At 33.4% G+C, this 13911-nt stretch overlaps 1 protein-coding gene across 6 annotated transcripts in view; it reads left to right on the forward strand.

Annotated features, from left to right (window-relative positions):
• Scml2 (Scm polycomb group protein like 2) overlaps positions 1-13911 on the forward strand; it is an 84339-nt gene that overhangs the window by 15343 nt on the left and 55085 nt on the right. For all 6 annotated transcript variants that reach the window (XM_031370499.1, XM_031370509.1, XM_031370517.1 and 3 more), the window contains exons 3-6: positions 168-238; positions 968-1202; positions 3927-4015; positions 7294-7537. In XM_031370499.1, the coding sequence (XP_031226359.1) occupies positions 168-238; positions 968-1202; positions 3927-4015; positions 7294-7537 (639 nt within the window). The remainder of the gene's footprint in view (positions 1-167; positions 239-967; positions 1203-3926; positions 4016-7293; positions 7538-13911) is intronic.

Genomic DNA, 13911 nt, shown 5'->3' on the forward strand with positions numbered 1-13911 from the left:
TTTTGTATTTTTAGATTATAATGTAATTACACTTCTCCCTCCCCTTTACTCCCTTCAAAGCCTCTCATGCCCCTACTTGTCTAGGCATGGACTAAAACTTATTTTATCCAGGATAAAAACTTAACTACATACTCAAAACTCACCCTATTTTGTATGTTTTTTTTCAGATTATTTTGACTGGGACAAGTATTTGAAAGAGACTGGATCTGTAAGTGCTCCTTCAGACTATTTCAGACAGGTATGCCAAAATTCTCTTGATATTTTATACAGTAACATACATCATTAGCTTGTAGAAGGGTGTCTGTCTGTGTGGTTCCATGGCTCTGATAGTATGAGGAGAAAGTGGGATTATGTTTTTGCCACTGATTACCAGATGATCTCTTTATAGTAATTTTTAAATTGCCTATGTAGAGGGAAAGACAGAAATAGCAAGTAATTATAAGAAATATAACCCTGTATTGACAAGGTGCATGAAACATGCTATTTAGCGTTGTTAGAGTGAGAAGAAAGAAAACAGCCAAAATAAGATGGGCATCAAGATATGGCAAAGAATATCTGGAGTGTAAGGTAGATAGAGGCACCTGTGGGATCATGGTCAAAAGTATATACGGATGTTTGCAATGTGCTGGGGAGTTTAACTTTATCATATGCTTTGATAGGACTTCTGGTTTGCTCATTTCAAGAGGGTTAGTGTCATGAGATTCTTATTTAAAAAAATCTTTCCGGATGTGTTTTATATGCTGTAACTAGGAAAGTATGTGCCAATAAGTGAGACTAGTGATGGCCAATGTTTTTTATGCTGCATTTCAGTCAAAAGGGAGATTTTGCCTTGAGCCTTTAAAACTGATCTCATTCAACTTCTGTTGTGACTATACCTAAAAATGTCACCTAGCTATTCTGGTATCATAATTTGCCATATATTTTTCTTATAGTTTATACATTTTAACATAATGTTATTTATTAATAGTCTAAGACTCCACCAACTAATGAATTCCAAATTGGTATGAAATTGGAAGCCCGTGACCCTCGCAATATTGATTCAGTGTGTGTTGCTTCGGTCATTGGAATTACTGGAGCCAGATTACGTCTACGACTGGATGGTAGTGACAATAAGAATGATTTTTGGAGACTTGTGGATTCATCGGACATACAGCCTGTTGGGACATGTGAACAAGGAGGAGATTTACTTCAGCCTCCACTGGGTAAGGATAAACAGTTCTTAAAATAACATAGCCTTACTAGTAAGCTATTCAGTAGAGATGGTTTTAAGTGTCCTTTTAAAAATCACTCAGGCCTTCTTGTAAGTAGATGGTCAGGGAGTTCCTGTAAAAGATACATGATTGGAAAGGAACTCAGTACCATGTAACCATTATATATGCTGCTTAAGTGTTGACAGGTCTCATTTTTGAACAGATGTTATATTAATCTTCAATTTTAAAATACCCAAAGAATTTTTTTAGATCATACATGCAAATTCAGAGACTCCCTAGAGAAGAAGCCTGTATTTTTATGAGTTACATACCTTTTGATGTTGTCATTCAATACTTTTGGGAAGAGGAAGAGGGTAGGAAGAATGTGAGATTCTACATTATGAGAGTAGTACAAGAATCAATATTTTCATTGAGAGAGTCCTAACCATTAGATACCAGTTATTCTTAGGCTTTGAAAGGGATGAGAAAATGGAAGTTTTATCAAAGGGTTTAAGTTTAAGTACATGTAGTGCTCAGTTTAGGCTGTGTTTTTAAAGTGTACAACAGTTGTGACATATTTTGGGAAAAATATTTTTAGACTTGAGGAATATTTCGATAATCTGTAGAAAATAAGTGATTAGTTTATTTGGTCAATCTGCACTCTCAATGGATTTTTAGATACTGGTTTACATGTTCTTTACAATGCTTAAAATAATAATTGATGTAAAACTCAGAACATTTTTTCCTATTAATGAAATATTTTCTAAGAACCAATAATACAGAATACTGAGAAAAATTACTTTACTAAGATCTTTTCAAGTTTTGTTAATTAAAACTGATGTAGTTTAAGCAGTAGGGTGCAGCATGATAAGAACATATACTTAGCATTCACAAAGTAGTATATTAAATTGTTATTACCAAAAACAACTACCTTAAAGTAATTTTAAAACTGATGCAGGAAGTTTCGTGGCAAGGTACTTCATTGGTTAATGGCAGCCTCCTTCCTTGGTTTTAAATTGGTCAGTGGTATGTTTGTTTTTCCTTGTTTTTTGACTATTGTATCTCAGTAATGTAGTTGAGGTTGGTTTGAATTGTTGATCTCCTGCCTCATCTTTCCAAGTTTTGTGATTATAGATACTTGTGCCACTACACATTTTTTTATTTTGCATTTTTATTTCTTTTACATTTATTGATTGTATGTGTGGTGTGTACACGTACGTGCATATGATGGAACATGTGAAGATCAGAGAACAACTTGGAGAAATCAGTCATCCTGCTTGTACTATGTGGGTTCTAGTTACCATAACTAGAACAATAAAGTCAGATGGTCAGGTTTGACAATATTGAGTCAGAAACATGCCATTCATTTCTATCATTTGTTTTCTAGTTATGTTTTTGGATAGTTTCAGTAAAAGATTATTTGAGGATGAATTTGTCTCTCTCAAAATTTTGTATGTGCTGCCCTGTCGATAGCTCTGTTGCTAATGATTCACATGCTTCCCTACCTTAGTGAATACATTCATTAAGAGTGCATATAACCCTTTGCCAATTCTAACTTTGGGACAGACAGGTTGTGAGTGAAAATGATTGCTTCAGAAAACAGTGTGCCTAATGCTGATATAAGTTGGTAAAATTTCTAAATAAGCCTATTTTGGTAACTTCTCATAAATTTCAGGATTATGTTTGGTATATATAAAATTACTGAAGGAAGCCAAGTCCTTTTTACTAATATTTTATGAAAAGTTTAAGAATACACAAATGTAAAAATTTTACAGTATCCTTCATAGACTCACTATTTTACCTATCTTATGTATCTCACAGAAGTTATTTATATTAATATATTTTATTTAAATACTTAAGCATGAATAGTGTTAACTAGAATGTGTTCATAGTTTTCTCCTTTTAAAACTTAGAATGATACATATTTTATTCTATTTAAAAAATTTTTAAAGATATATTTACTTATTTTATGTATATGAATACACTGTAGCTGTCTTCAGACACACCAGAAGAGGGCATTAGATCTCATTACAGATGGTTGTGAGTCACCATGTGGGTGGTGGGAATTGAACTCAGGACCTCTGGAGGAATAGTCAGTGTTCTTAACTGTTGAGCCATCTCTTTAGCCCCATAAGATGCATTTAATATATGCAAATTTGTAAAGTTCAAAGGACATGGTCTTTCTGAAAGGACAGAAGTCAGATACTCCAAGAAAAAAAGGGGCTAGAAGCCTTTTGCAACCTTTTCCCATGATTGAGTGAATAATTGACATAGAATGAAAGCTCTCCTTGTGTGATGGGGATTACCTATATTATGGCCTGCTCCAAACATAAGCATGTTTGTTGGCAAACCCTAGCCAGTGGCTCCTCTAAAATGAAAGTTTCTGGTTCCACTTTGACATTGGTGCCAGACATTAGGATGGTGGCTATAGCTATAAGATTTATCTCAGAGGTGGTGGTGAAATAGTTCAGCGAGTAATAGCATTGACTGCTCTTCCGAAGGTTGTGAGTTCAAATCTCAGCAACCACATGCTGGCTCACAACCACCTATAATGAAATCTGATACCTTCTTCTGTGTACTCATAATAATAAATCTTTAAAAAATAAAAAAAAAAGATGTATCTCTTGCTCAAGTCCTTAAAAAGTCATTCTCTGAAGAAGATCTGTAAATGTTACCCATTTGTTCTCCATTGTCATAGTTTCACAAGTTTTTAATGATATATAATTTATAAAACAGGGTACAGAATGAATACTTTATCATGGCCTATGTTCTTACTACGTGTACTAACTGGATCTGAACTGGCACCTGCAGTGTTCTTTAAGAAGGTAAGAAAAGCATTTATAAAACACTTCTGCCCTCTAGAACATGATTTTATTGGAATGCTTAACCACTTCTGTCTTTTCTGACACAGGAATAAGTCTTTTTAAAAGTACAGGCAAAAATTGAGTGAGTTTATTAGGGTCCTTATAACCAAGAGGAGTGGCCTACATAATAAGAAAAGTTTCCACCGTTTGGAGACTGGAAGAAAAAAACTGGTTTCTGTGAGGCTTACCTTGGTTTATAGTTGACCAACTTCTTGTGTTCTTACATGGTTTCCACTATAGGTGTGCACTTGGGTATCTTACTCTTATTAAACCATACCAGTCAAACTGGATTAAGGCTCTGTTTTCAAATGCATTCATATTGGTAGAATTTAAATAGAAATTTGGGGTTGAAGAGACACCATGCAGTTCATAGTAACAACTACAGTTGCTATGAGTTCATTAGTCTAACAGCCTCATCACATCCAGAAAGATACTGTTTTTTTCTGGTTCTCTCTGACCTTTGACTCTTAGAAACTTCCTACCTCCCTCTTCCAAAATGGTTCCTGATTTTTGTGGTAGTAGAGGAATGTGATGTGGTTATCCCATTTGTGTCTGATCTCTCTGAGAACATTTATTCTCTGTACATTGAGCAGTTAATTAGTAGTTTACTTTGTAGTATAGAAGCCTTTTAATGTCCTGAAGTCAAAATTGTTGATTGTTGTCTTTATTCCTGGCTGACTGAAGCACTATTCAGAAAGTCCTTACCTCAGCCTTATATAGTGAAATGTATCACTACTCTTCTAGAAGTTTCAGAGTTTCTACTCTAGCATTGAGATTTTTTTTTTATTCATTTGGCATTGATTTATATGAAATATGAGCGAGAAGGATCAAATTTCATTCTTCTACATATAGATACCCAGCTTTCTCAATACAATTTGTTTAAACAGCTATCATTCCCATAGTGTATGTTTTTGGCATCATCGTCAGAAATAAATCAGGTAGCTGTAGGTACGTGTTATTATAACCTGGGTCCTCAATGCTCTTTCAGTGATCACTGTGTCATTTTTTTTTGTCCTGGTACCATGCTGGGTTTACTACTGTGGCTCTATTGTATAACTTGAAATCAGGACTAGAGACATGTCCAGCAGTGTTTTGGGTTTTTTTGTTTGTTTGTTTTTGTTTTTAATTGTTAAGGATTACTTTGGATTCCAGTGGTTTTTTGGGACTCCATATCAATTTTAGGATTTTTTTTCAATTTCTGTAAAAAAAAATCATGTTAGAATATTGGTGGAGATTGTATTGAATCTGTAGATTGTTTTTGGTAGGATAATCATTTTTGTAATATCAGCCCTACCATTCCATGTGCATAGGAGGTCTCACATACTGATATCATCTTCAGTTTATTTCTTTAGTGTTTTAAAATTTTCACTGTTGATGGCTAGGTTTATTTAAAACATGAAATTAGAAGTCTGACGTAAAGGTGTGGCTAGGACTTCCATCGCATGGCTCTCTTTGGCTTGTAGGTACTATGTTCTTGTGCTTCCTTGTAGCCTATATATGTGGTATTTGTGTCTTGTCCTACTTTTCTGTGCTTAAGGACAGTTACATTATATAAGAATTCTGCTAGTGTCCTCATTTTAACTACCCATTTAAGACCCCATTACACCTCAGAGATGGCATAGCCCACAATGGGCTGAGCCATCACACATCAATCCCTTAATAAAATGAATTTCCATATCAACCACTAATTAAGAAAATGACCTACAGGGCCATTTTATAGAAGCATTTTTCTCAATTGAGGTTTTCTCCTCAGAGGATTCTAGCTTGTGTCAAGTTGACATAAAACTAGTCAGCACAAGTTACCTTAATGTGTGTGTGGTTTTTTTTCTTTTTGTTTGTTTGTTTTTGTTTTCGTAGAAGTCTTCAACTCCTTTGCTAGGTTTATGCCTGGCTATCCTAAATGGGATATTTTTTTTCTGATTTTTTTTAGCAGTCTTATTGTTATTATGCTTTAAATGTACTTACTTTTCTATGTTGATGATGAATCCCACTATTTTTCTGGTAGTGTGTATCAGATCTAAGAGTTTTATGGAGGAGTGATTAGAATCTCTTACTGATATGTTATTTGAAAAGAAGGATTATTTGACTGCTTCCCTTACTATTTGTAAACCTCTCTTTTCCCTTTCTGCTCTGGCTAAGCATCAGTCACTGAAGTTGTGTAAGTAAAGAGAGTAGAGGCATACTTGTTTCTCTCATTCTTGATTTTAGAGGCACTGCCTTCATTGCTTTCCTCAGTAACTATAATGTTGATTTCTGGCTTATTATGTTTGTGCTTCTTCTATTTGTAGTTTGTTTAAAATCTTATTTATGAAAGGATGTTAAACATTATTAAAGGCCCTTTCTGTTTATGTTGAGTTCATAATGTGAATTTTGTCCTTGATTTTATTTGTTACTGTTACATTTATAAAGTGGTATATCTTGACCATTCTTGTAATGCTGATACAAAACCAATTTAACCATGATATGTCATATAGCTAATGAGTTTTATTAATCTGGTTTTGATGTATTTTGTTGAGAATTTCTGCATCTATATTAATTGAAGAAACTACTTTTTGTTCACCTTTATTTGACTTTTATATTGGAAATACTGGCTTTGTAGAATGAACTTGGCTATGCTTGATCCCTTTGTATTTTATGAAATAATGAAAAACATTAGTATTAGGTACTCAAATACTAGTGTATTTCAGCAATGAATCAATCCTTCTAGCCTTTGGCTTTTCTTAAAGTGCAATGGATGTCATTACTACTTTCATCTCATTGCAAACTATAGGTGTGTTGCTGTCTTAAGATAACTTCTTGGTCCAATTTTGGTAGACAATGAACATCTAGAAGCTTAACCTTTTCATACATGTTTTCAAATTAGCTGGAATTTAAGTTTTCAAAATATTCTCTAATGAAACTTTTGTACCTTCTATCTTTTGGTTAACTTGGCTAACAGTTGTCAGTCTTGGTTATGGTTTAAAAATAAATCTTTGCATTCACTCTGTAGACCAGGCTAGCCTCAACCTAAAGGCATTGAGTTAAATTTGAATTAAAGGTGTATGCCATGATGCCTGACCTAAAAAATGCTGAAAAAAAATAAATAAACAAGTTTTGTCAGGCAATTAATCCAAGCAGAGGCAGGTGAATCTCTGATTTTGAGGCCAGCCAAGTGTCCAGAGTGAGTTCAGGATTGCCAGGGCTACACACAGAAGCCCTGTATTGAAAAAATTTGTCTCATTGATCATTTGTATTTTTAGGAACCACCACGTCCACCCCAAAATAATTTTATAGTTGGAATGAAGATTGAAGCTGTCGATAGAAAAAATCCATTTATGATCTGTCCTGCCACAATTGGAGCTGTCAGCGGAGATCAAATTCACATTACTTTTGATGGATGGAGTGGAGCATTTGATTATTGGTGCAACTATGACTCCCGAGACATCTTCCCAGTTGGATGGTGTCGCCTTACAGGAGATGTATTGCAGCCACCAGGAAAAATTGGTAAGCTAATACTCAATTAAATATTCTGTTATTTTAGATCTGATTATGATAATATTGTGTTTAATAGTGGTAGTATTAGAACTTGCTGTTGAATTGGAATGGCAAGTAGACTGGTAATACCATTCTCTAGTTTAGATAGTAGAAAAAAGGAAGAATCAAATTAGAATAATTAGAATTTTTGAGAGCTCCTCAGGAATCTTTTTTTTAAAAAAATATTATCTTTAATCTTTTTTTTTGTAGTTCACTCATCCTCCTCCTGTTCCTCATCCCATTCCTCCTCACTCTTGTGTTGATATCTCCATGTCCCCCACCCTGCCCTACCTGGACAGGCCTCTTCACTCCTGGGGCTTCAGGTCTCTCGAGGGGTTAGGTGTGTCTTCTGTTACTGAGGCCAGACCAGGTAGTCCTCTGCTGTATATGTGTTGGGGTCCTCATACCAGATACTGTATACTGCCTGGTTGGTGGATCAGTATCTGAGAGATCTCAGGGATCTCGGTTAGTTGAGACTGCTTCCTATTCACCAGGAATCTTATGTTCCAGTTCACAGTAAGAACATGGGCACAGCCAGAAGTCATATTTAGAATGTTGGCGCTGTGTTATTGCAAACATTAAGTGGGTGTAGGAGATAGCTATTTTGAAAATTACTTTTGTAATTACTATTCAGTTGAAATGTATACATAAGTTCTCGGGATATAGCTCAATATTGAGCAAGTGCTTAGCATGCAGGGCCCTGAATTCTATTCTTAACACCAAAACCTTTTAAAACCATTTGTATATATCATTAGTCACATCTTTACCATAATTTTAAAGGTTGGAAATAATAAGTATTAAGATATATTTTACATGGTTCTGTTTATATTTTAAAGGTAAACTGATACTTTCATATTCTTAGGTAAAACCCATGAAATGAATCAAATTTTTGACTCCATGGAAGCTGTCATAGATTTCTGTTCAGTTATTCTAATGTTCATCATTTATAATGGTGTTTCTAAATTTGGTACTATGATTATGTAGGTATGTTATTTCAGAGAAATGTCTCCAAGAAGTCATTGCTAAGATTAACTGGCCTTGAGTTTAATACAAGCTTATTGATAGAATGAAATGTAAACATAATTAAAATTTACCCCGCTAAATGTTACCTGCATCATTAAGCAGAAGGATAAAATAAGTAGGTAAGGTATATAGAGGAAGTTGGAAATAGGAAAGGGCTTTTAGGTATGTTATTCTTGTTACTGAATGCTTCTCTGATTTAGCACATCCCATTACAGTGCAGTAATACATACCAGTTCCTTGCTGCTGTTTCTATCAAGTAGATATTAATGGGTAATTTTGGTAGATGTTTCTGTGATGCAAACCTGTATATTATACCAAAGTAGCCAAAACATAATATCTGCCTTCAGGAAAATTGTCTTTCAGTGAGGTGAAATAGACTGGGGAGGGGGGTATCCAGTCCTCTAAAAATAACAAAAATACAAATATGACAAATATGGAAGTAACTTGAATTCTGGAAAGAATAATTGAGTTTGAAAATATATGATTATTGCAAGAGAAAAAGAAATTTGCTGTGCATAATGGGTATGGGTAGAATAGACATATCACAAGATAGAAACTTTGAATTTACTCTATAAACTGATGTTTTTTGCTTAAGATATGGTGAGATTGAAATGTGTGGTTGAGAATGTTACTACCCTTCGGTACCATTTTTCTCCTATACCAAGGTACATCCCCAGCTCTGTGGTAGTGGTTCTGGTTCTGGTGGTGGTGTTTGATTGGTTTTTTGTTTGTTTTTGTTTTTTTGTGGTGATAGTTTACACAGGGCCTCTTTCATATGACTTTCATTCATAATTCCTTAAGGTTTTTTTCTTTTATGTAACAAGAATATACTTGTATTTTACTTTGTGTCTTAGTAACTTTCAGTTTGAAATAGATTATCCTACATAGTCTACTCTTTTTGCGTATTTTTAATACTATATTGTGACTGTAGATGAAACTTAACTTAGAATGACTAAGTTTACAAGTTTTGTCAGTACAATTCAGTGAAAGCATAAGCATGAAGGAGAATCCATACTTTGAATATTTCCTAATCTAGTAATGTGTGATAAAATATACTTAGGCATGAGCAGTGGAGAACAGGGGAAAAACAGCTCTTTTCCCAGTTGGTAGTATAGTTCCTTATTCTGGATACTGTATGTTTTCCCAACTGATTATGTTTGCAAAATATCCCTTTGTGTCTCTTATATCCATATACTTTCTGAGTTTTACATCAAATACAGATTTTAATAAGATTTTATTTTAAGATAAGATATTAAAGGACTTTTAAAATTAGAATTAAAATTTTTAAATTAGGATTTTGGTTAAAGTTAAATGATTTTATTCAGGTATAGGCTAATATAAATGTTCTAAGCATGTTTTAAGATAAACTAGCCTTAAATTTAAGATGTGCTGTTCAGTAGACTAAGTATATCAAATATATTTTTTACTTTATCAAAGTGCAATCCAGTCATGACCTGAACAAGAAATATATTCCTGTGCAAAATATTTCCCTACGAATTGCAATTTAATTTTACATGTATTCAATGATGGATGTACATAATTGACTTAGCCAGATTTCGATCTTGTTAGATGCTGAAGTAATTTTCACATTCATTTTACTAGATTGGATGTTATAAGTACTTCTATGTACACATATTTACATCCACAGTTGATAAAGTAATTTTTCTAAAGTAGAGAAATTTTTTCAAAGCTGGCAAATGGTCTTTTCAGGAAGTCATACTTACATGTCCTCACAAATAGGTAAAATATTTTTTTTCTCTGCTGACCAATCTTTGAAAATATCTTTCTAATTTCTTTATTATTACATTTGGTTTTTCGAGACAGGGTTTCTCTATGTAGCCCTGGCTGTCCTGGAACTCACTCTGTAGACCAGGCTGGCCTTGAACTCAGAAATCTACCTGCCTCTACCTCTCAAGTGCTGGGAGTAAAGGCGTGCGCCACCACCGCCCGGCTATTATTACATTTTCAATTAATAATTTGCTAAAGAGTATAAAAATTTTTGTTTCCATGTTTTGAGCATTAATATGCCTTCTCTTTTACTAATCTGTTTGTTTCATTTATTGCATAGTTCAAACATTTGTCCCCAAATAAAAACCTTTTCTCTAGCCATTTGATTTTTAATATTATAGTCTTCTTTTCAACAGAAGTCTTATTGACTTAAATGTTATATATAAGGACCTTATTGTTACCTAATTTCAAAAGACATAAGGGATACTAAGCTAAACATTTTATTAATTAAAAATTTATATTGTTTTTGAATATTTCTTAAATGTAATAGAAATGTTTTTCAGTTTATCAACAATTTCTTTTCCATAGCATTTAAAGCTTTGGAAAATAATAATTAAAAACAATATAGCTGTAGTTTTTAGAAAAGTAGTGTGAGATATGAATGCTACTTGATTTGAAGGATAGTAATACTATCTTTTGTGTTTGTAAAACAGAACGCTTCTATGATCAGAAATAATGAAGTTTTAATTTGGCTTAGCAAGGGTAGAGAATGTTATACCTTTTTTTATTTATATTTTGTTTTCCTGTCTCTTGTATGACACTGTGTTCTTTCAAAGTCCTTGTTGATGTCATAATCAAATTACCTTACAATACAGCCAATATAGGGTGTCTTCTGAATAAAGAGGAGGGGTAAAATATGTCTTGGTATCCTTAGCAAATTGGAGGAGACAGTCACATAAGTGAAAACAGGGCTTATTGCAGATTATCTTTTAACAGTTTATTTAATCTTGCTGTTTTCTTTTTCAGTTTGTTTCTCACACTCCTATATCTTCATAAATCTTAGTATTCTTTAGATTATTTCTGTAATGGTAGAAATTTAGCGATTCCTTATAAACTACTGTTTATTTTTCACATATTAACCTTCTTATGTCTCCAAAATGTTATATGAGTTCATTACCAATCTTGATATCTAAATTTGATCATCTAAAAATGTATAGCTGATTCTTTTATGTAGTCTTTTCTTGTTTTGGAAAGGTAGCATTTAGCATTTTTCTCCTTATGTGCTCAAAGTTTGTCTCTCAAGGAAGTATTTCACATCTTTAATTTCCAAACAAGAAACAGTTTTATTCTCTGTTCCTTTTTTATTACTCCCTCAACAAAAATCTAGAAATTACGGTGGCTATTTTCTTTGTACAAAGGAGTGTGTATGTTTTACAACTTATGCTTTACCTCTTTTAATGTCAAAATTAAGGTTTGTATACTTTATTCATTCATTCATTCATTCATTCATTCATTTTATGTCCCAATATCAGTCCCCCTTCTCCCAGTGTACCCTGCCCCCACAGCTCCTCCCCTGTCCGGGCTTCCACTCTGAGAAGGTGGCGGCCACCCCTTGGCATCACCTCACCCTAGCACATTAATTCAGTACAGGATTAGGTGCATCCTCTCCCACTGAGGCCAGACAAGGGATTCCAGTTAGGGGAACTGGATCTACAGACAAGCAACAAGAGTCAGGGACAGCCCCAGATCCAGTTAGGTATAAATGAAATTGCTAGAGAAACTATCAGTCTAAATGATTAACTGAAAAGGCATTGAAATTTGAAGCATGATATTTTTGTTCATAGATTATTCATATGAATAACTTGGATCAAGTGTTCTGATTGTGTGAACAAGAAAACTATTATAATGGAAAGAAATAGATTGTAATAAATAATAAAGCTCTTCTGATTTAAATGTTATAGGTAAATATTAAAGTAATTACAAGCATGCCTGTACTTTTAAATCTTACTTGGGTTCTGTGTTCTGATATATGAGTTCTCATCAAGGCTATTAAAAATGTTTTGGTTTAAGGAACATGTGGTTAAGCACGGGTAACTTTCTTGGTAGACACAATGGATTGGTAGTTAGATTTTGTGTATCTTTTCATTTCCTTCCAAATTTTCTGACCTTTGATCCTTCTCTGAACACAAAAATAAAGGGAATTTGAGCAGGTGACTGATGATCCCTGTCTCAGCAGCTCACAGACAATATACAAATTACATTACCAGCTCCCATTATCCATTCCTTTCAGTCCCCCTCCTTAAATCAACAATGCAAATAGCTCCATCCTCATTTGGTAGAAATTCAGGCTTGCTCAGGCAACTTGGGCTTTGTTGTTGAGTCCCTTTCTCCAGAAATCCAGTTTTAATCCAAGTAAGGAATATGGCTATGAAGTGGAACCTGAGTCACCTTAATGGTAAATACAGCAGCAGCTTGTCTTTCTGGGGCAGTCATAAAGGTAGGAATTATTTTTATATTGTAACTAATGTCTGGTTACATGAATTTATTGTCTTTGTTAGTTTTTATACAAGATAACTCAAAGATTACAGTTACTCCAGACAATCCTGTCTTAAATACTACTTATTGAAACTTTTATCACTATTATTTGATTAGTCACTTTGAAAAGTTGCTTTTAAAAGTTATAGGGAAAAATCAGTCTTTGCTTACTTTAACCACAAAAACTTTGTATTTTTAAAAGCATGAAGCAATCTGATTATTAAAAAAATATTTAGATAACCAGTTCATAATGAAAGTATTATAATTTTTCTATTTTAGGAATATGACTATAAGTAAATATTCACTGTCATTAAATGAGACTTACTAAATTCTACTATGGAAATCTGAATAACATTTTGCTGATTATTACATCAAAATATTTAAATGATTATTTCATATGTATATAAAAATTGTCACAATATTTGCCTTATTTTGAATACCATGATAGAAGTCAATTTTAGAAATTATTCAGAAAGAAAAAAGGTAGTATAATTTTAAACTCAAGTGATTTTTAACAGCTCATATTGTTAGGTAAATTTCAAATTGACCTATAGTGGCTTCTTTTGTGTGGAAATTCTTCTAAAAATATTAAAGATCTTAGACATTTTACTTTTTAAAATACTGCCAAGCATATATTGGTTGTAGTAGTTGAGAAATAAAATAATCATCAAGGAAAGTATTTTCCAATAAGCTGATGTAGTACTTTATAATGCCACTGTTGTCCATAAAGAGAAAACAAATATGCAAATTATGACTCTAAAGCTCTTCTAAATATGATTGTGATTCCTTGCTTATTGAATTTATTTTGCCGCTATTCTAGGCTGACTATGAGATATAACTATAGAGCAGGATTAGAAAAGCATGTAAATTTACGTTAGATCTTATTGTAATATAGAATATATACCAAGGAGGGAAGGGTACACTTTCATTTCTCAAAGTCAATATCTCACTGTGTAATGTGGGCTGAACTTGAACTCACAGAAGTTCTTCTGACCATCTCTTCAAAGTTCTGGAGTTATAGACCTCAAGAACCATTCTGTTTTTTTTTTTTCTTCTGT

The sequence above is a fragment of the Mastomys coucha genome, chromosome X (assembly GCF_008632895.1).
Source record: "Mastomys coucha isolate ucsf_1 chromosome X, UCSF_Mcou_1, whole genome shotgun sequence".
Lineage (NCBI taxonomy): Eukaryota > Metazoa > Chordata > Mammalia > Rodentia > Muridae > Mastomys > Mastomys coucha.